This window comes from Aspergillus clavatus, genomic scaffold (assembly GCF_000002715.2).
Source record: "Aspergillus clavatus NRRL 1 1099423829795 genomic scaffold, whole genome shotgun sequence".
Taxonomy (NCBI): domain Eukaryota; kingdom Fungi; phylum Ascomycota; class Eurotiomycetes; order Eurotiales; family Aspergillaceae; genus Aspergillus; species Aspergillus clavatus.
Window position 1 is genome coordinate 1,314,738 of NW_001517104.1, and position 23,874 is coordinate 1,338,611.

General features: G+C 56.0%; 13 protein-coding genes across 13 annotated transcripts, besides 4 other annotated features; 8 read left to right on the top strand and 5 right to left on the bottom strand.

The window, feature by feature from the left end:
• Nucleotides 1-191: 191 nt before the first annotated feature.
• On the top strand, nt 192-2,219 carry ACLA_013200 (putative sensor histidine kinase/response regulator; the record flags this gene model as incomplete). Its single annotated transcript, XM_001274310.1, has 1 exon — nt 192-2,219. One exon carries the CDS (start codon nt 192-194, stop codon nt 2,217-2,219), a length of 2,028 nt encoding a protein of 675 aa, XP_001274311.1.
• Nucleotides 1,592-1,625: a microsatellite.
• Nucleotides 1,592-1,630: a microsatellite.
• A 430-nt stretch (nt 2,220-2,649) lies between the features above and the next one.
• On the bottom strand, nt 2,650-4,428 carry ACLA_013210 (cytochrome P450; the record flags this gene model as incomplete). The annotated part of the gene is made up of 3 exons (XM_001274311.1): nt 2,650-3,335; nt 3,406-4,242; nt 4,296-4,428. 3 exons carry the CDS (start codon nt 4,426-4,428, stop codon nt 2,650-2,652), a joined length of 1,656 nt encoding a protein of 551 aa, XP_001274312.1.
• Nucleotides 4,429-4,771: 343 nt separating this feature from the next.
• Nucleotides 4,772-6,247, top strand: ACLA_013220 (putative cytochrome b5 reductase; the record flags this gene model as incomplete). The annotated part of the gene is made up of 2 exons (XM_001274312.1): nt 4,772-4,847; nt 4,905-6,247. 2 exons carry the CDS (start codon nt 4,772-4,774, stop codon nt 6,245-6,247), a joined length of 1,419 nt encoding a protein of 472 aa, XP_001274313.1.
• A 928-nt stretch (nt 6,248-7,175) lies between these two features.
• On the top strand, nt 7,176-9,056 carry ACLA_013230 (putative 3-hydroxyacyl-CoA dehydrogenase; the record flags this gene model as incomplete). The annotated part of the gene is made up of 1 exon (XM_001274313.1): nt 7,176-9,056. The coding sequence occupies one exon, from the start codon at nt 7,176-7,178 to the stop codon at nt 9,054-9,056; it is 1,881 nt and encodes a 626-aa protein (XP_001274314.1).
• A 332-nt stretch (nt 9,057-9,388) lies between these two features.
• Nucleotides 9,389-10,744, top strand: ACLA_013240 (uncharacterized protein; the record flags this gene model as incomplete). Its single annotated transcript, XM_001274314.1, has 1 exon — nt 9,389-10,744. The coding sequence occupies one exon, from the start codon at nt 9,389-9,391 to the stop codon at nt 10,742-10,744; it is 1,356 nt and encodes a 451-aa protein (XP_001274315.1).
• A 51-nt stretch (nt 10,745-10,795) lies between these two features.
• ACLA_013250 (uncharacterized protein) lies at nt 10,796-11,770 on the bottom strand (the record flags this gene model as incomplete). Its single annotated transcript, XM_001274315.1, has 2 exons — nt 10,796-11,324; nt 11,376-11,770. The coding sequence occupies 2 exons, from the start codon at nt 11,768-11,770 to the stop codon at nt 10,796-10,798; spliced, it is 924 nt and encodes a 307-aa protein (XP_001274316.1).
• A 1,816-nt stretch (nt 11,771-13,586) lies between these two features.
• On the bottom strand, nt 13,587-14,844 carry ACLA_013260 (M20 family metallopeptidase; the record flags this gene model as incomplete). The annotated part of the gene is given in 2 exon segments (XM_001274316.1): nt 13,587-14,268; nt 14,279-14,844. The coding sequence occupies 2 exon segments, from the start codon at nt 14,842-14,844 to the stop codon at nt 13,587-13,589; spliced, it is 1,248 nt and encodes a 415-aa protein (XP_001274317.1).
• Nucleotides 14,845-15,304: 460 nt separating this feature from the next.
• Nucleotides 15,305-16,005, top strand: ACLA_013270 (uncharacterized protein; the record flags this gene model as incomplete). The annotated part of the gene is made up of 2 exons (XM_001274317.1): nt 15,305-15,528; nt 15,603-16,005. 2 exons carry the CDS (start codon nt 15,305-15,307, stop codon nt 16,003-16,005), a joined length of 627 nt encoding a protein of 208 aa, XP_001274318.1.
• A 1,357-nt stretch (nt 16,006-17,362) lies between these two features.
• On the top strand, nt 17,363-18,058 carry ACLA_013280 (uncharacterized protein; the record flags this gene model as incomplete). Its single annotated transcript, XM_001274318.1, has 3 exons — nt 17,363-17,387; nt 17,462-17,753; nt 17,887-18,058. The coding sequence occupies 3 exons, from the start codon at nt 17,363-17,365 to the stop codon at nt 18,056-18,058; spliced, it is 489 nt and encodes a 162-aa protein (XP_001274319.1).
• A 332-nt stretch (nt 18,059-18,390) lies between these two features.
• On the bottom strand, nt 18,391-19,287 carry ACLA_013290 (uncharacterized protein; the record flags this gene model as incomplete). Its single annotated transcript, XM_001274319.1, has 1 exon — nt 18,391-19,287. One exon carries the CDS (start codon nt 19,285-19,287, stop codon nt 18,391-18,393), a length of 897 nt encoding a protein of 298 aa, XP_001274320.1.
• Nucleotides 18,811-18,907: a microsatellite.
• Nucleotides 19,288-20,936: 1,649 nt separating the features above from the next.
• On the top strand, nt 20,937-21,128 carry ACLA_013300 (uncharacterized protein; the record flags this gene model as incomplete). The annotated part of the gene is made up of 1 exon (XM_001274320.1): nt 20,937-21,128. The coding sequence occupies one exon, from the start codon at nt 20,937-20,939 to the stop codon at nt 21,126-21,128; it is 192 nt and encodes a 63-aa protein (XP_001274321.1).
• Nucleotides 21,129-21,332: 204 nt separating this feature from the next.
• Nucleotides 21,333-21,361: a microsatellite.
• An 81-nt stretch (nt 21,362-21,442) lies between these two features.
• Nucleotides 21,443-22,568, bottom strand: ACLA_013310 (zinc-binding alcohol dehydrogenase family protein; the record flags this gene model as incomplete). Its single annotated transcript, XM_001274321.1, has 2 exons — nt 21,443-22,392; nt 22,457-22,568. 2 exons carry the CDS (start codon nt 22,566-22,568, stop codon nt 21,443-21,445), a joined length of 1,062 nt encoding a protein of 353 aa, XP_001274322.1.
• A 516-nt stretch (nt 22,569-23,084) lies between these two features.
• ACLA_013320 (uncharacterized protein) lies at nt 23,085-23,792 on the top strand (the record flags this gene model as incomplete). Its single annotated transcript, XM_001274322.1, has 1 exon — nt 23,085-23,792. The coding sequence occupies one exon, from the start codon at nt 23,085-23,087 to the stop codon at nt 23,790-23,792; it is 708 nt and encodes a 235-aa protein (XP_001274323.1).
• Between the last annotated feature and the right edge of the window lie 82 nt (nt 23,793-23,874).

Here is a 23,874-nt window from a genome sequence, read left to right on the forward strand (position 1 = left end):
TGTACGTGGCTTAGGGTTAGGGTGACGTGACGTCACCGAGAGCGCCGACTCTCCACCTCTCCCAACCTCGCATTCCGCTGTTTTGGCGTCTTCGAACGTGTCCTCTCTCTGTCTTACCCTCATTTCCCAAGGAACCAACCGGCGATTGTCACCACTCCAACTCAAACAGTCTAGTCCATGGCGCTTGAACCATGTCCGTTTCAGCCCAGCAACTGGCGGACTTGCTGCCCACCGCCATCGCCATCCTCAACCACGCCGACGAGCCCATCTTCACCAACCGCCGTTTCCGCTCTCTCTTGACCTCCCCCCGAAACAACAAACCCCTACCTCCGCGGTCCTTTGACGCTTGGTCGCCCGCGGTCCATCCAGACGACTATCCCGGGCTCGCCACCGCGTACCAGGCCGCCGCGGGCCACAACCGTCCCCTGCGCATCGAGTACCGTACCCGCGACGAGGAATCTGCCTCCTGGCGGCTGCTGACGCTGACCCCGATGGGGGTGGCGGAGCGGGAGGGCTTTGGGCTCGGTGACAAGGGAGGGGGGTCGATATGCACGATCGCGGATATCTCGCAGGAGAAAGGGGTGGAGTTGTCGCATAAACGCATCGCGGAGGAGGCGCAGCAGCGCAAGACGCAGCAGGAGCGGTTCATCGATATGATCAGCCACGAGGTGCGCAATCCGCTGTCGGCGATTCTGCATTGCACGGAGGATATCTTGGAGGCGGTGCGTGGCCACAATCACAATCACAATCACAACTACGGTAAGAACAAGGACAAAAGCCAGAACCAGGGCCAGCAGCGAAAGCAGAAGAACCGGGCACCGAACGCAGACGACACCGTCACACATGCCGCCATCGCCCAAGCCGCCGAAACAATTGCCCTCTGCGTCGCTCACCAGAAGAAGATCGTCGACGACGTCCTCACCTTCTCCAAGCTCGACGCCGGCATGTTCACTCTCTCGCCGCGCCGCGTCCGCCCCCGCCGCCACCTCGCCACCTCGCTCGCCATCTTCCGTCCGGAGCTGCGCAAGCAGCGCATCGCCTTCGACTACCAGCTCGACAACTCGTACGTCGACTCCGCCGTCGACTGGGTGATGGCCGACCTCGACCGCATGGGCCAGGTGCTGATCAACCTCGTCTCGAACGCGATCAAGTTCACCGCGCAGGCGGCCGGCGAGCGCGCCATCCGCGTGTCCCTGGCGGCGGCGACGGCGCGTCCGCCGTCGTACCCGCCCAACGTGGTGTTTTTTGACTCGGACGACGCGGCGCGGGGGCTCGACAAGACCGCGGACGCGGACTGGGGGTGCGGCGAGATCGTGTATGTCATGGTCGCGGTGCGGGACACGGGCATCGGCATCGGCGACGAGGCGCAGAAGAGGCTGTTTGAGCGGTTCAACCAGGCCACGCCGCGCACCGAGACCATCTACGGCGGCTCCGGGCTGGGGCTGAATGTGAGTCGGCGGCTGTGCCATTTGCACGGGGGCGAGATTGGGGTGAGCTCGAAGGAAGGCGAGGGGAGTACGTTTGGCTTCTTTTTCACGGTGCGGCGGGAGCGCGAGCCCGAGGACTGGGCCACGGGGGCAGAGGCCGCAGGCGACGACGACGACGACGACGACGACGACGACGACGCCGAGATCACCCAGCTATGCCAGGAGATCCAGTCCATGGGCAACGAGATGACCGGGGATCCCGAGGAAACGACCTCGCCGGCGATGCCGGAAAGCCCGCCCGTCACGCACGTCGAGGAGGTGGCGCCGGGGGCGAAGCGGGACGCGCGCATGGAACACACAGCCAAGTTGGTCGCGGAGACGGAGCGGAGCAACGGGTCGTCGCCTGCGGACGAGAACCGCCACATCCTCCTCGTTGAGGACAACGTCATCAACCAGCGCATCGTGTCGCGCAAGCTGCAGTCGCTGGGGTTCCAGGTCGTGGAGGCCAACAACGGCCGCGAGGCACTGGAGGCCGTGTACGCGCGGCGGTTTGACTGCATCCTCATGGATCAGTCGATGCCGGTGATGGACGGGAACGCTGCCACGCGGGCGATCCGCGAGTTCGAGAAGGAGAAGACGGTCGACCATATCCCCGTGCTGGGGGTGACGGCCAATGTGCGGGCGGAACAGCAGCAGGAAATGCTGCAGTCGGGCATGGACGATGTCATTCACAAGCCGTATAAGATGGAGGAGCTGACGAAGAAGATCCAGGAGTTGCTCGATGACTCCTAGCATGCACACTGACCGGATGGGAGGGATGAGGTTGACTGGAGGACACTTTATATATGCTCTTTTGTATGATACCAATGATCGCGACGTGAATAGTTTGTTAAACACCTAGAGGGAGAGAGAATGAATACAATCTCTAGCTTTACTTGGTGTTACCGTCTCGTCAATAGTATATATTTATACTGTATATATACTTGGAAAGATATGCTTCGTGCCAGAGCCGACGGTGGCGAGGCTACCTCAACGTCTATTTTGTCTATGTAGCCCTAAGAATGTTCCTCCCAGATATTATTTCTACCGACCATCACCTCACTTTCTTTTCGTCGTGGGCAGTTAGCTTCTGGAATGCTGCAGACCAGCAATTGATGTCTACCTCGGCAATTCTCTCTGTCTTTTTTCAACTCGCATCAACGACATCGACATACCTCCCCTTTCACTCCGACTTTGGCGGCCACTTGACCCGTTTCTCCGCCCGCACATACAGGTTGTTCGGCCGGATCAGCTGGAACATGGGGTCGTACTCGATCGGCCCATCCCCCTCCCTACTGAACTTGTACTTGTAGATCAGCTTGGGCAGGAAAACCTTGACCTCCTGCAGGGCGAAGTTGAATCCGATACACATGCGCGGACCCGTCGGAAACGGGATATACGCGGCCTTGTGCCGCTTCTTGACCTCGTCCGTGTCCCAGCGGTCCGGGTCGAAGCGCGCCGGGTTATCCCACACGGCCGGGTTATTGTGGATGTGGTGCAGGGCGGGGATGACGACGGCGTCCTTGGGGATCCTATACCCGCCGGGCAGGACGAGGTCGACCTTGGCGGTGCGGCCGGGCTGGAAGGACGGGTTGTGGCGGCGCTGCGTCTCCTTGATGTACTTGTCGAGGAAGGGCAGCTGGTCGGTAAAGTCGGCGGTGATTTCGGTGTCGTCGGTGAAGCCGTGGTCGATCAGTTCCTGCAGCAGCCGGTCCTGCATGCCCGGGTAAGTGACGAGGCCGTAGATGAGCCAGGAGAGCAGCGAGGAGGTCGTGGTGAAGCCGGCGGCGGCGGCGACGACCAGCGCCCAGATGAGGCTGGATTTGGGCAGTTTCTCGCCCTTGTTGTCTGTGGCGCGGATGGCGTAGTCTATTCTCGTCAGTGAATCTGTGGATGATTTCCGTATTGAGGCAAAAAAAAAAAAAAAGAGATGCCGCACCAACCATGTTGGAAGCCCGCAACGCTGCATCCTGTAGCGGCAGGTCTTCCACTCCCCCACGGCCCGCATTCTCAATCGATTCCTCGACCATCTGCTCGATGCGCGCCTTAAGCATCTTCAACCGCTTGGGATCCCCAAATGGCAGGTTCGCATACCAGTCGCCCTTGGAGGTGACCTTCTTGTTGAGACTCAGCACCTCCGCAATCGCATGCACCATCTCATGGATCGGGGCGTCCACGTCCGTGAAATGCTGAAAGTCCAGTCCCAGCGTCAGCTTGCCCACGGCCTGCGAGCCCAGCTTGAGCATGAACTGATACACGTTCCACGCCTCGCCGCGCTCATCCAGCTCATCAAACACCTGACACGCATCCTCGACCGTCTTCTGCATGGTGGGCGCATAGTGGCGCACTGCCTTGGGCCCCAGCGCCGGCGGGATGAACTTGTGCGCGACGCGCCACTCGGGCGTGTCGGTGTCGCCGAGGAAGATCCCCGCCACGGGCGTCCGCAGCGAGTACAGCGGGTGGGCCTCGTTGATCTTCTTGGTGAAGAAGTCGCTCTCGTTGAGCACGATGGCGGATATGGCCGGGTCGTTGGTCTGGTAGACGGTGCGGCCGAGCGTGGTGGTCTTGATCAGCGGGCCGAACTGCTCGAAGAGACGCTGGTGGTTGCCCAGATGGTCTGGGAAGACTTGGAAGAAGTTGCCGACCAGGGGTAGCGGGGCGGGAGAGGGCACGTCACGCACGGCATGGCCATCGACGGTGATGGCCACGGGGGAGGCCGAGGAGGTGATCTCGGGGATGTCTGTGAGGCAGGTGTCTCGTCCTTGGAAGTCGATGCCTAGATGCTTTGGGTTAGCGGTGTCTGCGGCGGCTTCGGAGGAGCAGACCTACCGCTGGGCTCGACAATGGCAAAGTGAGCAGCGATCAGATTCCGGAGGTCATCCAGGCTCTGCATCCCATCGAGCTCGATTGTCCTGGCAGAGGAGATGGGCTCTCCGGACAGGTAGAACTGTTGTGTCGGCATCTTGACTGGTAGCGTATGAGGTCTAAAGTGCTGATACTAGGAGCAAGGCAAGTGTCTGGTCTAGAATTATATACTGCATTTGCACCGACTGGCACAAAAATAGCCCACTGCTGACTTGTTGAGTGGCTATACTTGGACTGGATAGCCGCGGACGGGGTCTGATGGCAATGGCCTCATGCCGATTGGCCACTATCCCGAGGTAAAGACATCCCTTACTGATCTGCACTGTCTCGCCCAATATGGACAGATGGTATATATCACCTCGAGATGATCCTCGACTGCTTGGAATGCTCAAGCCCTTGATTTTGCAGCCTTCTACGGAGTATCAGCAAGAGAATCAGCCATGCCAGAGTTCACCGTTGAAGACGTGGCACTGCATAAGTCGCGTGATGACCTGTGGGTTATCATCCACGGAAAGGGTAGGTTTCCTTGCTATCGACTGCCATACGTGGCTGCGGACTGACCCTCCTGGATAGTCTACGACCTCACCCAATACCTCCGAGACCATCCCGGCGGCGCTGATGTTCTGATCGACGTTGCTGGAACCGATGCCACTGCCGCATACGAAGATGTCGGACACTCCGAAGATGCGGACGAAATCATGCAGACGTATCTCATCGGCACAGTCAAGGATGCACAGCAGTTCGTGCGCAAGGCCGCCGTGCGCGTCATCCAGGCCGTTCCTCCACCAGTTGTTGCAACAGCAGCAAAGTCGAGTTCTAGGACGCGCGCGGTGGTCACCACTGGGTCAGCCGCCGGTCTCTTGAGCCTGCTATATTGCCTGCGTCCCCGTAACGGCTCGTTGCAGCCCCAAAACACAATCCGCGAGGCCTTCGCTCGCCTACCCCGAGGCACGCATCTCCTCCCCGCCGCCATCACCAACCTCCGTCTCCCCCACGGTGGCTTCGTCAACGGCTTCGCAGCCGCGGCGCTCATCTCCGCCACCATCGGCACCATCGCCGCCGTGCAGCTCTCCAAGCTCACGCAGATCGACTCCGGCTTTGCCAAATACCCTCCGCACATGAAATCGCGCCGCCTGCCCAAGCCCGATCCCCACAACATCCCCGGTTTCCTCGTCCCCAAGGACTACAAGACCCTCCCCCTGGTCCAAAAGGACGTCCTCGCCCCGAACGTCTACCGCTTCGTGTTCCAGCTCCCCAACGCCACCGACATCATCGGCCTCCCCATCGGCCAGCACGTCGCAATCAAGGCCATCGTGAACGGCCAAACCGTCTCCCGCTCCTACACCCCGACCTCCAACAACCTCGACCGTGGCCGCCTCGAGCTCGTCATCAAATGCTACCCAGACGGCCTATTGACGGGCCAGTACCTGGCCAACCTGCAAGTCGGGGAGGAAGTCCTCTTCCGCGGGCCCAAGGGCGCCATGAAGTACAAGCCCAACATGTGCAAACGCATCGGCATGATCGCCGGCGGCACAGGCATCACACCCATGTACCAGCTCATCCGCGCGATCTGCGAGGGCGACACCGACACCACGGAGATCAGCCTCGTGTATGCGAACCGCGGCGAGGAGGACATCCTGCTGCGCGTGGAGCTGGAAGCCTTTGCGAGGAAGTATCCGAAGCAGTTCCGCGTGTATTATATGCTGGATAACCCGCCGAAGGGGTGGAAGTATGGGAAGGGATATGTCACGCCGCAGATCATGGAGGCGTATCTGCCCAAGTCGGCGGCGGATACTAAGATCATGCTGTGTGGTCCGCCGGGGATGGTGAATGCGGCGAAGAAGGGGCTGGGGGGGTTGGGCTTTGAGATGCCCGGGGCGGTTGCGAAGGTGGGAGATCGGATATTCTGTTTCTAGTGTTGTTGTGATATGCGAGTTTTGTATTATGGACTGGGTGGAAGTGGTCGATCGTTCTACGTTAAGCGTTTGATACGTGTTCTTTGAAGCTTTTTTGGCATTGAATCCAACTACCAGAAAATCACATTCTTGCTCAGGCTTAGCCAGTGGTTCCTGAGCAAGCATTTAGAATCCTTTACCTAGTTCGCTGGAATGATGCTGTTCCCACTTGGCCTACCCTGCTATTCTTTCAGCCGTCACTGCCTTCTATTCCAGGTACTACGTATATGCCTTGCCTCCTAGTAAACCCACCTAACCCTCTAATAGTAGCAATATTCTATCGTTCTTGAACTTCAAATCCCAGTTCGTGACTCGAGACTGCTGTCGACTCAGTCAAGAGATCGGCGTATATTCACAACAAGCAGACTGGAAAACCGGCATCCAGCTCCTCTTTATCGGGCCAATACTCTCAAAGCAAACATGCCTCATCCTCCTCTACCGAGAGTCAGCATATGGCTCAGACACCCGGCTGCTCTACGCCTCGTCAAGCTTTGTGGCTCTGAGGCGACACTTCCACGGTATGCCGAGCCGCGGCAGTTCTGCCAATCGGAATGTCTATCAAACCGAGGAATTGCTAAGGATGAAAGCTTACTATCTCTACCTGAAGTGGCCAATCGAAACGGGTGATATGTATGTAGCAGCCGTCTATGCGTCGATCGTCGATCTCTCGGGCCAGGAAGACATCCGGATGTTGAGTAATGGCTGATACACAGCATGCTAGCGACTACCGGGGCCGCCTAGGCATCGGTTGATGCCGATGTATTCGTTGGATATACTGGCGATGACACCTGCGTACATATCATCGAATGGCTTATATATACTGGGGTCTGCCAGGTCTCTCGTCCTACTCCTACATCGTCATCAGTTCAAACCCTACTAAACTACTACAATGTATCAATCGTGGCAGCCCCCAAGAGACTACCGCCAGCGTCCCGTCGCCATTCTCGGCGCGGGTGTGCTTGGCCGCCGTATTGGTATGGATCCAAGACGCCGAGTCTCACGAAGTCAAGCTAACGATACCCTTGCAGCATGTATCTGGGCCTCAGCAGGTTACAATGTCCAAGTCCGCGATCCTAGCCCCCAGCAGCGCGCAGACTGCCTGACCTACGTCGACGCGAACGTCATCTCATACGCACAAAAGACCGGCCAGCAGCCCGGCACCGTGCAGACATTCGAGAACCTAAAGGCCGCCGTGGACAACGCATGGCTGGTCATCGAGGCCGTCCCCGAGAAGCTCCAGATCAAGATCGACGCCTTCGCTGAGCTGGACGCCCTCGCGCCATCCGACTGCATCCTCGCCTCGAACTCGTCCTCGTACAAATCCTCCGAGATGCTCGAGAAGGTGGCCCCTGCGACGCGGCCCCGCATCCTGAATATGCACTACTACATGCCGCCCGTGTGCATGATCGTCGAGCTCATGACCGACGGCTTCACCGAGCCTGCCATCTTCCCGTTCCTGGCAGAGCGGTGCCGCGAGGGCGCGACCAACCCGTATGTGGCCCGCAAGGAGTCGACGGGCTTCATCTTCAACCGGCTCTGGGCGGCTGTCAAGCGCGAGGTGCTCACCATCCTGGCCGAGGAGGTGTCTGTCCCTGAGGAGATCGACTCGATGTGGCAGGAGATGTTCGTCAAGGGCGGGGCGCTGCCCTGCAGGACGATGGACAACGTCGGTCTGGACACCGTTGCTTTCATCGAGAACCACTACATCGCCGAGCGCGGCCTGTCTTCAGAGAAAACCGTCGACTTTCTGAAACAGAACTACCTCGCCCCGGGGAAGCTAGGCAACAAGTGTGCCCATGGCGGCCTCTACCCCCCGCCAACCGCTACGCCCGCCGCTGCGGCCGCCCAACAGCCCAAAATCATCGTCCTTGACATCGGTCTCTCCACTGACCCGCCCAGCTTTCACGCGGGCCAGATCCTCGAGCTCTCCGCCGACGGCAAACTGCAGCGCGTGCTCGTCCGCGACCAGGCCTTGCCGGACGGCCTATCGGTTGACTTCGAGCACCAGCGCATGTTCTGGACGAACATGGGCCTCTCCGGCAAGGACGACGGCGCCGTCTACTCGGCTAATCTGGACGGCTCGGATATCACGACCGTCGTTCCACCCGGCGCCACCAACACCCCCAAGCAACTGGCCCTCGAGCCCTCCACCCACAAGATCTACTTCAGCGACCGGGAAGGCCTGCGCGTCTTCCGCTGCAACTACGACGGAAGCGACCTCGAAGTCCTGATCCAGAGGGGTGATCACCGGGACTTCGAGCACCAGGAGAACAGCACGAGATGGTGTGTCGGGATCGCCGTCGCGCCTAGCCTGGGCAAGTTCTACTGGACGCAGAAGGGCCCGTCCAAGAGCGGCAAGGGCCGCATCTTCTGCGCGGACATCAACACCCCTGAGGGAAAGACAGCGACCACGAGAGAAGATATTACGTGTGTGCTGGACCGTCTCCCGGAGCCGATTGATCTCGAGATCGACGAGGCATCGCGCACGCTGTACTGGACGGATCGGGGAGACATTCCATTTGGAAACTCGCTGAACCGGGTGGTGCTGGCTGAAGACGGGGCCGCGGCGGTACGAAAGGGTGCTCTGGGATATGAAATCCTTACCCGCAAGCTGAACGAGGCGATTGGGTTGAAGCTGGACCTGGAGCGCGGGCATATTTACCTGACGGATCTGCTGGGCAGTGTATATCGCACAGATGCGGATGGGAAAAACAAGGTGAAGCTGCGTGAGGATGAGAACCGGTCGTATACCGGCATTGCCTTGGTTTAGATAAATAGAACAGGCATACTCGGTATTTGTGTAGATGCGAGATATTCAGTTAATTTGTCGACCTTCGAACCAGTTGGCGTGCTGTTCCCGGTGAAGCTTCATCGGCTAAATTGTCCACATCAGCACGGCAGATCACAAGAATAGCACGGAAATGAATACGAACAGCCTCGCTAGTCTTCCTCCACGGCAATTTAAGCCTCCAATTATAACATCAACCGACGAGCCGCTATGGATGCCTATTCTGACTGCTGCAAGACGGGAGCCCGTAGACGCCTACAAATATACTCACCACCCATATATCCCAATCCTCGTTTCCAACACCGTCGTCCAACATGGCTAACCTGCCCACCCTTCCCGTTGAACTTCTTCTGCAAATAAGTAAATACCTTTGTCCCCATTGTAGCGGCCCATATCCCACAGTTTGCCAGACGAAATCCCTCTCCCGGCTGACTCGGACATGTCGAGGACTGCGAGACATCCTGCAGCCCTATCTCTTCCACCACTACTACCACACCAGCGAGCCTGCTGCCCGTCTCCTCTCTTTTCTCCGAGCCCTGTACACCCGCCCTGATCTGACAGAGTGTGTGACAAGTCTCGGATTCCACGAATCATGCCGATACGACAAGCTAGGCGAGGACGACCGAGCCATGGTCGAAGACTGTCTAGCCCGTCTCGGCCTCCCCGCGCTGCCCGACGACTGGCACGACCACGTCGTCGAGAACAGGAGCCATATCCCTATGGAAGTCATCATTGCAAGCTGTCCGAACCTCGAGACGCTCGAGATCCCCGTGAACCCGGAATGGATGCTCGACGTGGTGGAGTCCTTCCCTTGTGTGTCGAAGCCGATCGTGCTCGACAAGCTGCGGAAGCTGCGTGTGTCTCATTTTTATATCAGCGGAGACCACTGGGCCGTGCCGTACGGCCAGATCGAGCCCTTGCTGAGCGCGGCGCCGAACCTCGAGCAGCTGACCCTGCCCACCCTCGACTCGTTCTACGAGGACACGCATGGGCTGCCGCCTCTCGAGATGCTGACGCTCCTGGATTTGGACGAGAATGCGGCGACGCCGTATTTCCTCCAGCGTATCCTGTCTGTGTGTCCGCGTCTGGAGAAGTTTGTTCTGTACTGGATCGGCGCAGACGGATACGGTGAGCCCTCTGACGACTGGTCGCCGATGGACGTGTGGAAAGCCCTGAGGCAGGCGCGAGACTCCCTCCGCGAGCTCACATTTGAGTCTATCAATGAGGAGCCAGAAGGGCGCGTCATCGCGGATTGCCTGTCGACGCTCAATGAGTTTACGAAGCTGGAGGTGCTCGCCGTCAATGGCATCGCGCTGGCGGTGATCTACCAGACCTGGGTGCGGCGGGATCACAACCACGACATGGAGGAATTTGTTCACCAATTATTTCCTTCGACCGTCAAGGAAATTACCCTGTGCGATCCGAGCGGACCATTCCTGGAGGCGGTGCGCCTGCTAGCGCAGGAGGGCGCGCGCCAGCGGTATCCCAACCTGCGCAAGATATCCATCACGCAGTCGCAGCATCTCCAGACGTTTTGGGGCGATGCGGTACAGTGGGTGAGGAACCAGGAGAGCTTACGGCGCAAGTTCCAGAACACAGGGGTGGAATTATGTATAGATTTGCCGCCGATCCCAGACACAATCCAGGAGTGGCCGATGTTCCTCAGATAGTACCATTATCCTGAATCCATTCTCTAGATTATGTGACGAGCGGGTGCAAGTTTAGTTCTTGCCCTTGAGCAATTTCTTAACCGACCCGAACCGACTCTTCTTGATTACCGGGGCTGTCTCTCCTTTATTCCCCTTGCCTCCATCCAGCCCACGCATTCGCCAGAGCATCCCCAAAGCACTGGCCACTATCATAGCCTCTGTCTTGGGATCCGTCGATGGTGGCAATAGTAAAATACCCTCGCTATGGGACTGTGAAAGCGACACACCGAGCCCGATATGATGATAGATAGCTTGGATCTCTGCCTGAGGCTCAGGGTTCTCTCCTTCTGCGGATGCAACCGGCATGCGAACTAGAGTGTAGCGCAGCGGTCCCTGCTCGACGGGATGGATCTGCCAGGCAAACTGCGCTGCCTGGGCCTCAGATGGCAAAGTAAAGTGGAAATAAGGATGCTTGATCGTTCCGACTTTGGTCTGAGAAGGCGGGATGGGATACGAGAGGCCCACTGCCACTGGCTCTGACTGTACATTTTCACCCTTTGACTTGATAGAACACGCTTCGTCGTCGGTGGTGCGCATTGTGCTTCATCGATTAGCTTAGGCTAGACCGTCACTGCATGACCAGAAAACATACAATTCTACCTCGGCGCCGCCTGTGCCATCTGGCGATCCCCGATACTCCACCGTCCCCGTCACAGCCTGACCACCTCCAGAGCTGAAGTTAACGATATACGCCACGGGGATACTGTCCGTGCCGTCGCCCTTGGGCCGGTTCATCATCCCCAGGGAGACGGTGTACTTGCTGGACCCGATGGGCGTATCGCCGACAGCCTCGGTATACTGCGCGCTGACATCGTACAAGGGGAGATGCGAGGTGGTATTGTCGTGCCGGGGGACATACAGGACCCTCGAGAGATGTTGTGGGGTGGTGGACAACTGGCGGCCGAGGCTGGCTGCGATGGACTGCCATCCGCGCCGTGTGCGCTGTTTATCGGAGGAGTATATGGCCCATGCGTTGGGGTCTTCCATTGCGAAGTGTTGTGTTGGTTTGAAGGAGCGGGGTGTTTAGCTTCTTGGAAGGCTGGGTGTTCTTATAATGCTTGATGAATGGATGTCGCCGAGGGACAGGAGGAGAGCGGGGCGAAGCACTAAGGATAAAGAACCTTAGAGGAGAGAAATGCTTGGATCGTCTGACTTGGCTTCGCCTCCACAAGCTACGGTCCATGCCCGAATACGGGGTACATATTCTCTCATGTCTCACTTCCTCGTGCTGGGGACTAGGAGCCGATAGGGAGTAGTTAGTGAGGGTAATAAGGCTAATTGTCTTGAAACAAACGTGCCATCCGCTTATTTCTTCCCTTTAGGGCATCTCCGTGGCTTATTGATGTGTCGCCTCGTGCTAGTATCTAGAGCAGAGTCGGACACCACTAAAAGCTTAGCTTAGTGAACGATTATTAGCGACAATATAGCTTAGATAGGGTGCGCTATTGTGAAACTTAAATGTAAATGTTGCTTAGTGTTGATTTGTCCTTCCCCGAAGATGATTCCGGCATAGCTTAGGAAGCCATGAGCCTACTGACACTTGTATAGGCCGTGATGGATATAGCTTGAAGGTAAAAGTATGAGAATGCAAGCGAGTTATTTGATGATGCCTTCGAAAATAACTCCACTACCAAGCTTATGGAAACGGGCGAAAGAGGGACATGTTCCCTTTGAGTTCCCCTTAGAACACAAGCATAAATGGTATCATTTCATATATGCTAGGTCCTCAGGTGGCACCACTAGATACTCTTCAGGAACCGACAATTTGTCAAGCCCCCGACTGAGACAAGCAAGGCATGTAGAGGGTAGGGTAGCGAGTTGAAAAAATGATGCGGTCTTATTTTGACATTTTGTCCACGAGATAATCGTTGAAATACTGTCCTCCCAGTCGTATAAAGGTCATGGAAATAAGAATGAAAACCCTCGCCAGTAACCCCAGGTATAAAAAGGCAACAATAGTAGTGGCATTCATGTTTGGATCAGCAGGGCAGGCACCCTAGGATTCAAAGTGCCGTAGCTTTCGATGCGTAGGGGTACGCATTCAAAAGCTGTCGACGCTGTAAGCAAGTCCAAAATTCCATGGCATCTTTTCGATGATCGGGTAGACACGTTCGAGTTGAGTTTCGACCGGGATGAAAGACGAGTGCGTTCAATATCTCACCCAGCCAAAAAGGTGTCCAGACATCACTTCCTGATTGGTATTGGTCCAGGTCGAAAGATTCTCTAGACATCACGAGACATGGTTAGTTGGCGTAGGTTAACCCCTGATGTGTTGCAAGGCTTGCCAGATATTGTGAACATTTCCAGTCCCGTTCCTGAGGGAAACCACTTGACAGAGGAGTCCAGTTTCTCAGCCGTGTTTCTTCGATATTGTCTTAGCTCTTTGAAGAACACCGTGGAGCAGTTGACGGTCGAGCAGCGTGGATAAAGGCCAGATTACGAGATAAAGAGTCACCTTGAGAATGAAAACCGGATTCACCAAGGCGACGAACGAGCTGAAATATGTGATGATCAAGGAAGATTGCTATGACCGATGGGAGAAAGGAGAAGAGAAGAAGGTCAAAAGGGGGCAGAGAGGCAAGTGCACCTGACCCAGGAGTGCCTGAGGCAGTAATGAGGATATTCTCAGAAGGACGCACAGAAGATGTTTTTCTTGCTTTCTTCACTACTCGCACGCTCACGTCGCTCTCAAAGGGGAGTGGGATTTCCTTCCATAACCTCAAACTTTGTGCCGATGAAGCTAATCAGATATCATTCTGCAGGAGTAGATACACGATTTCAACTGCAAGAGTCGAACTTTACCCTACACATCCCTCGACAAGGCTTTTTCTATCAGGACCCGATACCCTTGGACAGCTCCCTCCAAGTCGCCTACTGTCAGTGCTTCATCTTCGCCATGAGCAACCAGGATGCTGCCTGGACCATACAAATACCGCTTGACGACCCTATCTCCTCCGCCATGTATGGCGAGCTTGGGGACGTCTGTGCCGTAGTTGACGGTGATGATATCGAAGCCTTCCACATCTGTGTCAAGGTCCGTTGGTGACAGCCCTCCGGGGTAGAAGGCGACCTCAATATTGGGATCGTTCTTTGTGAATTTGTTCACCTCACGTGTGATGATACTCTTGGACTCATCTGGTGTTCCTGCAGCAACTCTGACCGAGAATATGGCCTCTGCTGAGTCCGGGACCACATTGACCGCAACGCCGCCCTGTATAACACCCAGGTTGACGGTGGAGTTGCCATACTTGAGGCTGCTGGGCAAGCCGCCGTCTTGAAACGGAATCTCCCCCAGCCGTTCGGTGAACGATGCAACTGGCAAAAGTGCGGAAATCGCGTTCTTTCCTAGCCAAGGATACCCCGAGTGTGCGGCTCTCCCAGTTGCTTTGATGTTGAATCCGATAACGCCCTTATGACCAGAGACCAAATTCAAACCAGTAGGTTCTCCAAAAATGACCGTGTGAAACGAGGAAGGTGACGGGTTTCTATTCCGACTTGGAGAATGTTTCCATGCCAATACCCCCCTTTTCTTCGCCGACAACGAAGAGCAGACCGATTGAGGCGTCCGGCTTCTCTTCCAATATCTCGAGCACTGCAAATATCTGTGCTGCTACACTTCCCTTTGCGTCGACCGTACCACGTCCTGCAATGAGAACGGATTGACGATCAAATTCATGTCCACCACCCAGAATCGGATAGTCGAGATTGTACGGCAAGAAAGGCGGCACGGTGTCGATGTGTGATGTGACGAGAATATCCGGCAGTGAGTTGTTGCCTTGATAAGCATAAACATTGAATCGAGAGTCTGAGATGGACTGCTTCTCTACCGTGAAATGCTTTTGCTCCAAAAAGTCACCGATGAACTGGCCGACTTCATATTCATTGTCGGTTGTGGATGGGATCTTGACGATGTCGCGGTGGAATGATAGCAATGGCGATGCATTGATGATGTCCTCAAGGTTAAAGGTCCCGAGAACTTGGCCGCTGCCTGAAGTAGCAAGGGGCTTTTGAGCGGCAACAGAAGCAGCCCCCTTCACCAGGAGCAGCCAAGGGAACTTCATCTCAGCGGTAGGGAGAGGCGGTTGTCAAGTGGAATAACCCGTATTGCCAGGATTTATCAGAAAGGTAGATACGATAGACTTCCTCTCTGCTCGCCACACCATCGATGATCACGATTACGAGGCAGATGGTGATTTCCTCTGGGATCCCAGTCTGATCTCGTGCGGGGAATCTGCTGTGCACAGCTTCCACAATCTCAGATTATTTGTGTGACAATCTCTGGTGGTACAATCTTTTCCGTTTGGTGTGGGATGGCATATGCTCAATCTGGGTCCTTATCTTCTGAAGCTTAACGACATCTCAAGGCTTCTAACTAGTTGCTCTCACCTTTACAACACTTTCTAAGACAGGGGTACCTTTATAAGAAGGCCATCTTAGATGAAATATATATATATATATATACCCTCATTGTTCACTCACCCTGAGCTGTCTCAAAATCTAATCCGCAACTGCTGCCACGCGATGAAATCAATTCTCCCACAAATCTTGTCTCTTTGCACCGCTGCACTCGCTGCTCTTGCCAAGACCAACCCCACGCAGCAAGAATTGCTCGTCGGCGAGGACATTATGGCTCAACAAGACAACAGAGTCCCCGGCCACAACGATGCCATCTACGACACCGTGCCTCAGGATGACCAGATATTCAGAATCCAGTTCCTAGAGATTGCCCCGACACCCATTATCGCGTCAGATCTCCCCTCTCCTTAAAGGTACAGCTTAATCTTGATTATAACATTTTGACGTTAACATCCTGATGAAGTGACCGTGTCTTCTTTGTCTACCTACGCGGTTATCTACCTGAATCTAAAAAGAAGGAGCTGGCGCTGCCCGACGAGGGCCTCATCAATGCGACCCTCAAAGTGAGCGCCTCTACTGTCTACCCGGATGGGAGTCACGACAACGAAGACTCCACTACAGGGCCATTGAAGACTACGCCCTTTAATGATCTAGCCCACCTCACTATTCGTAATGCCGGTGGAGTTCAGGTGGACTACCTGCCTAGTAGCGGCCGCAGTGATATTTCACTAGATTTCCAGATTCCTACAATGTTTTTGAGGAGTGGTATGTGGACTTTCAAGGTCGACGCGCGAGTCGGAGATGTAGACAATACGTGCCTATTTGCTATGAAGTTGACACAATGGTTAGAGGGGGGGCTTAAGTAGGATTGCAGTCCATGCCGAAAATTACCTCCGGAGCTTGATAGACGCTCGGAATGATTCCCGATGGCTACTGGAATGGATATTCTTGTGGATCTTGTGCCGAACCCCAGTTTGGTGAGCACTTGATAGCGGGAATTGAAGGCCTCGCCAAGCTGGACTCGATGGTCATCGCTCCTTCAGATAATCTGGAAGGGCATCTTGCTCGAGTTTGACAGACGAATCTAATATGGTGAAGCCTGAGCTTGGGAAGATCCTTGGTTGAGATGCTGGAGAAGAGGAGAGCATTCGGCGCTTGGAGACATATTTCAGGTACTATCTTGTGGACTGCTTGTATCAGAAAATGCAAGCTAAACTGTCTGATAAGACTGCAGCAGTCTAGCGAGGGGTCTGTTCGAGTCGTCAGTTGCCATCGTCGGTTGTTGGTATACATCCTAGTCACGTGAGATTATACTGACTCCCAATGCTGACTCATCAAACACCGTGACTCTCGCGCTGAGTCACATGACATCAAGGCTCGCCTGAGGTCCAAGGCAACCCCAGGTATAGTCTACTGTCATGAAACATCCAATCTAACTAAAAAGGCGTCCAGCCATCACTTCCTAACTGGTAGTGATATATACGGTTGTTGGCATCAACCAACTGTCTACTCAACTCAAAGACAAGGCTCAATCTTCTCGGAGTATGTCCGCAGTATATCCGCCAAGGACAGATTGAAGATCACCCCCCACCAGTACCCTTCGCTGTGTCTCGGGTTTCCTCGTCAATAGGTATATCAGCTTGGCAGTGATGGCTGAACGTCTTTTAGCCGAGTGGTGAGTATGCAACATTCCTCCACTCCGTGGCCCCGGGCCAAACACAGCCTTGCCGATCACTTGGACCCGTGCAGCTAGCACCACTGCCACCATGCGATCTACCATTGGGACCCATGAATGCGCCCGCTGTTTAGGTTATGTGCCTCGAAAGGACCCAAGGGATGGCTTTTTCTTCCCTCTTCGGAGCTCGTATTAAGTGGAGTTGAGAAGGCGATTGGCGGCTCTTCGGTGCCTTCTGGGTTGTGTGCCTTGACCGGTTGCTCATTATTGGGCAAACATGGTCTATCATTTGCATTTAGAGTTACACAAGGCGGAACAGAGGGTTGGTTGATTTCGTTGTGGACCGGGGCTGTGAGTGAGAGCATGGAAACAGAATAGAGACAAGGCTAGATAGGTCGGGAGTAGGAGGGTGTATATAAAGAAGGTCTATACTTCCCTGTACTATTTTTTCAAATCCAGTTCCAGTTCCAGTTCCAATCACAATCACAGCCAAACCTATCACTTTCCCCTACTCCTCTCGCATCCTCTCGCATCCCCCCGATCCCACCATGGACAACGACAAGATCGCCCCGAGTACGTCCCCAGCCCCGATACCTAAACCACCCACCCCTCCACCAACTAACACAATACTCTCCCCCACAATCCAGCTGCAAGCGCACAAGCTCCCGCGCCCGCCTACTCGGAGTTCCCCGAGGCACACACCCCGACCCCAGTTGCGCCCCAAAACACCTACTCGCCGCACCCCGCCAGTCCCCTCGCCCAGAGCACCGTCCCAGAAGCCTTCACGCCGCAGCCCGGCGCCGCAGCTGCCAATCCCAGCGGATACACCATGGCGGTCCCGCTGGCGTCGCTGCAACGAGGCCCGACGCCGGTCGACTGTCCGGTGTGCGGACAGCGGGAGATGACGAGGACAGAGCCGGAGGCGGGGAATACCACGCAGTACGTTTGCTCGGCCAGTTTCTTTTGTTCCAAGTTTTCAAGTTCCAAGTTGGCGGCGATGGAGAACGCGGGGGGTTTGACAACGAATATGGGTTCGGGTTCTGGGACTAACAGTAACTGCCTCCGGGCGTAGTGGATGGGCGGCCGTGCTGTGCTGCTGCTTCTGTCTCGGGTGTCTCCCGTACCTGATGTCGTCGCTGAAGGACGTGAACCACTTCTGTGGGAAGTGCGGGGCGATGCTGGCGACGTGGCATAATAGTGGACGGGTGGAAGTGCATACTGCGGCGGCGAGGAAAGCGTCGTAGGAGGTTGATGGTATTGCTATTGCTTGTGCTTGTGATTGTGATTGTGTTTCTTTGTGATACCAATGATACCAGTTCAGAGTTCAGATCCGATCAGACCAGATCGAATGATGATATACGATGTCCTGTTTTCCTTCCAATGCTTGGTTGGCCCTGCGATGGGCGATATATCAATCAGTATAACTTCATAATTTGTCAATATCATTTGAACATATCAGACTCCCAACCTAGGTATCATTAAATGCATAATCGCTCAATATATACAAACCCCCCCTTCCCCCCCAGAAAGAAATGAAAACCACACACCATAACCCCCCCAACCCATCCCATCCTCTTTAATACAAAGGTCGCTTGATATCACTCGACCCATCCAGCTCCTGCACCTGCCGACTATTGCTCAATTCCGCCCCGGGCCCGTCCCCGGCTAACTCGACGAACCGCGAGCCCGGATACGGCCGCCGCCCGTGCGCGTGCGGGATCTCCGTCTCCGCGAGTTCCATTTTATCCGCCGGGTATGTGTACGCCGGCGCCGAGCCCAACCCCAGCGGGGAGCCGGGGAGTAGGAGCTGGGTGGTTGCAGGCGCGGAGGCGGAGGCGGAGGCCGGAGCAGGGTCGTCGGCCCGTTTGGCGCGGCGGTTGCGACGGCCGAGGCAGAAGAAGAGCGCGGCGAGGATGGCGATGGCCGCGACGGCGCCGACCACGATGCCGGCGATGGCGCCGCCGGAGAGGGCCGTGTTCGTGCTCTTGGGGGTTTCGGTTGTGGCGGGGGAGATGGGTGTCGCTGTTGCGGTGGTGGAGGCGGGGGTTGTAGTAGTGGTCCTTGAGGAGGAGGAGGTGGTGGTGGTCGTCGTGACTGCTGAGGATGTTGTGCTCGAGGAAGTCGTGGATGTGGACGGAAAGTTGACGCTGACCGAGTCTGGGGGCATGGCATAGACGTCGTAGGCGGGCAGGTCGCGACTGGCGTCCTTGCGCCAGATCCGGCCGTCACAGGACCATCCGCCGACGGTGGTGCAAGCGACGTCCTTGTAGAAATGCAGACACCATTCGCCCTCCGGGTCCCAGGAGAACTGTTGTCCTTTCTGGTGCCAGATCTGCGTGCAGTTCTGGCTGCCGGTTTCGTGGACGACAGTCGCGCCCTTGGTCGAATTGCGCCAAGTGAGGGTCCATGCGGTGGATAACGGGGTCCAGGCGAGGGCACTCAGGGCCAGCGAGAGCGTGGATAGGCGTGTCATGCTGAGAGTGAGACACTTGAACCCGTTCGTCGCGTGTCTGGGGGGCAAGTCGCTGAGACTGATGAGACTGAGAACGCTCAGGCACAGGTGGGGAGCGGCATGTTTAAATGATTCTGCGACTTGGCCGCTTGGATAGGAACCGCACGACGCTAGGAAGACAATCTCGTATTGCAAATAGATGAAGACCAGGGTGGTTCCGCGAGCCAGATGGGGTTTTCGTACTCGGCAGAGGCTTCTGAGGCTGTAGGTGATCCTTACTGCATCCAGGGGAGATGCTGATCCGAGAGTCGAGGCAGGCACATGTTCACAGCGGGTCTGAGACTGTCATTTCCATTTTGGACCACACGACGAGCCGATCAACGTCGACTGGATACAGGCTGAGCAGGAGTGATTGGTGATTGATGTCCCGAATACGAGGACTTGGGCGCGGCGCAGGATTAGCTTCATTTGCGGGATGGCGAAGGAGATCATTCCAATGTGGGAAAGAAGAGTCTCTTGGCAAGTTGGCCTTGAGTACTGCATCTGTGGGATAGACTCAAGGGCTGAGGTCAATACAATAGCCAAGGGATGTTGGTGAAAGACTACTTCCACTTCCATCAAGGGATAACTACGTGGTCATTCATTCTTGATATCCCAAAGAGTGCATTCTTCCTACTGATGGAATGAAACATGCCAATGCTTGGCGCGCCGAGTCCATCTTTTTGAATTCGAACACGAACAGCTTATCAAACAGCAATATCGACGGAGGGGGGTTACAGGGATTCCCTATTTATATCTCTTCCAGAAGGATTCAATGGGTGCCTGCCTATCTTTTATAGCATAGGATTGACACCATCTATACGGGGTATATCCCTGATATATCGAAAACTATCTATGTATGACATCAAGAGTATCCTCACACGAACTCCTGGATACTCCTGCCTCGCAACCAGCGGGAGTCTCCAAGTGGTGACGCAGACGGGTAGAGGGGCCGATCCATAGTTCCCATTTCTCTGGCCATGACCGCTGTTGCACTGACATCGGACTGACAGGCACACTCGATCGAATACTAGCTCGCTACTTAACTATCGGCTGTCACCATTCAACAGACGATGTGGGGTGCGGTTGAGTCCAGCTTGGCGATAGCTTACCTGGAGCTAGGACTATCTCGAGTACTGCGTAGGTATAGCCTTCATCACTTAGGGTTACAGCGTACAGCCCCCCTCCAGCTACAATCACAACTTAATGGCTCGAATTAACTCGAGTTCCTGTCGTTCCACGGTCCCATCCCACCGAACAGATGACGGCAACGATGGTGATCCGTCCTCCTGCTCGACTTCTTGACTCTGTGTCGACGTTGCATCCGCGGGAATCTCGCACGTCACCCTGTCGAGCATTTCCGCTGCTCCCCGATTCTCACTAACACCATACTGCTATCTATTCGATGCTTTGGCTCTTGGGATGCTTTCTCCCCTCCGTGCCATCTAACCTTCTCCTGTCCTCTTGACTTGACGCTGACCTGACAGTGACTGCCAACCACTGTCATCCACTCGCTCTTTCGTGGTATCGAGGACAAGCCATCCAGCTCTCGTAAGTTGTGCCACCGGAGGCAGGAAAAGAAGAAGAAGAAGAACAAGTAGAAAGACGAGCAAATCTAACAGACACAGATCATGGCCGCCATCTCCCTCCCCGTCTCGGACGCGCACCAACTCACGAAACGAAGAAACTGGGCTGGAGACAACCCCGGCGTGATCCTGGTCTTCTGCATCGTCTTCATCGTGGCCATGGGACTGGTCTTTCTCTTCATCTACCGGAAATGGATGGCACGGAAAGCAGCAAAGAAATCCTACGATGTGGAATAGATGGGATGATGGGGAGGAAAGGGAGATGAGAGGGTTACGCATACGAGTCGAGTCCAGTCGTGCCTTTTGTTTCTTTTTTTTTCTTCTTCTCTTTTCCCTTGTGCGTGCTTTTTCTTCCCGGGGATTGATCTTAATGACTTCTACTCGGTCCATCGACGAATACCCCCCTCCGGTTATGATTCTGTGTCGGTGTGGACAAACGGGGTGTGTATGTATGTGTGTGTGTGTGTGTGAGACTGTTCAACTATCCATATCAGACGAAGGCAGTGGCTGCTAAGCTAATATAATCATAATCAAATACTACTACCTTGTGTCTACTCCACGTTGACATTCGGATGCACCTGCACCTTCATCCCCTTGCCCTCACGATACTCATCCAGCGCAGCATTGATCGCATCCGCATCCAACCCGTCAATCACCCGATATGTGCTTGGCCGCAGCACGCCCTCCCTCAACCACCCGGCAATCCTCTCCCAGAACAACCCCGTAAACTCGTCCGGATGCACCGCACACGACCCCCGGATGAACCGCCGTTCATAACCCGCCCTCTTCTCCCCCACGCGCGCCGCATCGATCTCCCCGACCGCCGGCGCCAGCGTCACCAGTGTCCCGCGCCGCGAGTCCGACAACACCGCGACCCCGAGCTCTTGCCGCGGCCCGTAGTTGAACGCATCCAGCGCATACACCAGCTCATCGCCGACGATCGCCTTCACGCGCGCCAGCACCTCCGTGTCCCCCGCATGCCGGTCCACCACATGCGTCGCCCCGAGCTCACGCAGCTCGTCGTGCGCCCCGGGCCCCGCCACCGCCACAATCACCCCGAACCCCAGCCAGCGGGCGAGCTGAATCGCCAGCCGGCCGCAGTTGGTCGCGCCGCCGATGACGACGAGCTGGCTGCGCGAGTGGTCGACGGTGTGGTCGAGAGGGAGGCCGAAGCCGCTCGCGTGGAAGAAGACGACGAAGCCCGTCGCCGCGTTGACGGGCATCGTGGCGGCTTCGTCGTCGCTGAGGTGCGTGTCCGCCACGGGCGCCGCATACTTGGCGTCCACGAGCGCGTACTGCTGCAGGCCGTTGAAGTCGTTGAGGGCTCCGTTTAGTGGTAGCCGGCTCTGCGCGAAGATGTGTTGGCCCGGCGTGAAGCGGGAGGGCCCCGGGCCAAGCGCGATGATCTCGCCGGCGAGATCGTGCGCGGGGATGTAGGGTGTGCTGGAGATGAAGAGGCCGCGGTCGCGAGATTTCTGATCATGGGGGTTCACTTTGTTTTCTATTTGTTAGCAGACTTGTAGTTGTAAGGTAGAGGGGAAGGGGAAGGGGAAGAGGGAACCTACGTCCGACAGAGGTCAGCTTGACGAGGAGCTCACCCGGGCCTGGTTGGGGAATGGGACGGTTGACCTCGACCAGAGGCTGGCCGACTTCAGAGAGGACAAGGGCTTTTTGCATGGTGATTCCGGTCTTATCTCGCTCGGTATGAGTCAGAGAGAGAGAGTTGTGTTGGCGTTTTTCCAGCATCGTTGGGAGCGTTATATACTTGTCGATTGAGCTGGAATCTGCAATTATAGTCAGCAGCAAGAGCAATTCCGCTCAGCATGATCACTTCTAGTCAGATCTTTGTCCACGGGGACAGACATCAGAGTGGCCGATACGAGAGCCTCTGACTCAGGCCGGTGTCAGAATGCAATGTCAGTCAGAGCTGGGCGAAGCTCCAGCTGTCAGCCTCAAAACGGCAATCGAATAGGAAGAACCCTTCCAGCAACAAGATGCCATCTTAGTAAGAAGGAAAATCTCTTGGAACTGTCCATCATTGGCCACCCAGAGTTGACGGGGATCTATAACGCATCGACATCATCATCGACAGACGAGTCTCGCCAGAGGATAATCGTGCAACACCAGATGCAACCCTTACCCTCCTTTGACAACCCCCCCCTGCAATGCGTAAGAACTCATCTGAATCCAATCATGTCCACGCTCTCCCTGTTCGTGCTATCTCTCACCCTCACCACCGCCTACTTCGCCTTCTACCACCGCGCCCTCGCCGCGCGCACCCATCCCGTCCTGCACACTGGCATCCTCGCCTCTTCCCTCTCTGCCTCTCTCACCTCCATCCCAGCCCCCGTCTTCACCGGCAAATACTTCTCCATCCACTGCCACGCCTCTCGCGCCGTCTCCCGCCAGCTCCTTCCCTCCCATAACATCCCGCTCCTCTTCACCATCCTCCTCCGCCGCAACCTCACTGTCTTCTCCCACTTCCCCAAAGCCTGGAAGCTGCGCTCCACCTGCGCGCCGGACGTCCGCTTCACCTTCCGCACCTCGTACCTCTGGTCCCTGAACTTCACCGAAGGCGACCTCATCTGCGGCATCTACCGGGTCGCCGTCCGGAGTCCGGATCGGGTGGAGTTCGCGGTGGGTGGCGCGGGCGGCTGCGAGGGCCGCTGGGTGCTGCGGTATTGGGAGGAGGGTGAGGATGTGGTCTTTGCGACGGAGTCGGTGACGTGGAGGCCTGTTGAGCAGGCGGATCCGATGCCGCTGGAGAGCCGGATGGTGCGGTTCTTTCATGAGACCATGTCATGGTGGTTGTTGGATTCCGGGGTGCGGTATCTGATGGATCTGGAGGGGGAGTTTGGGCCGGAGGAGGAGGAGATGGAGGATAAAGAGCTGGTTCGGTAGTTGTTTGTTTTCTCTGTTTGGTGTCTTGGGGCGTGCTGTATATCTTATTGTCGTTTTGTGTCTGTCTTTGTGGGCATTGTTG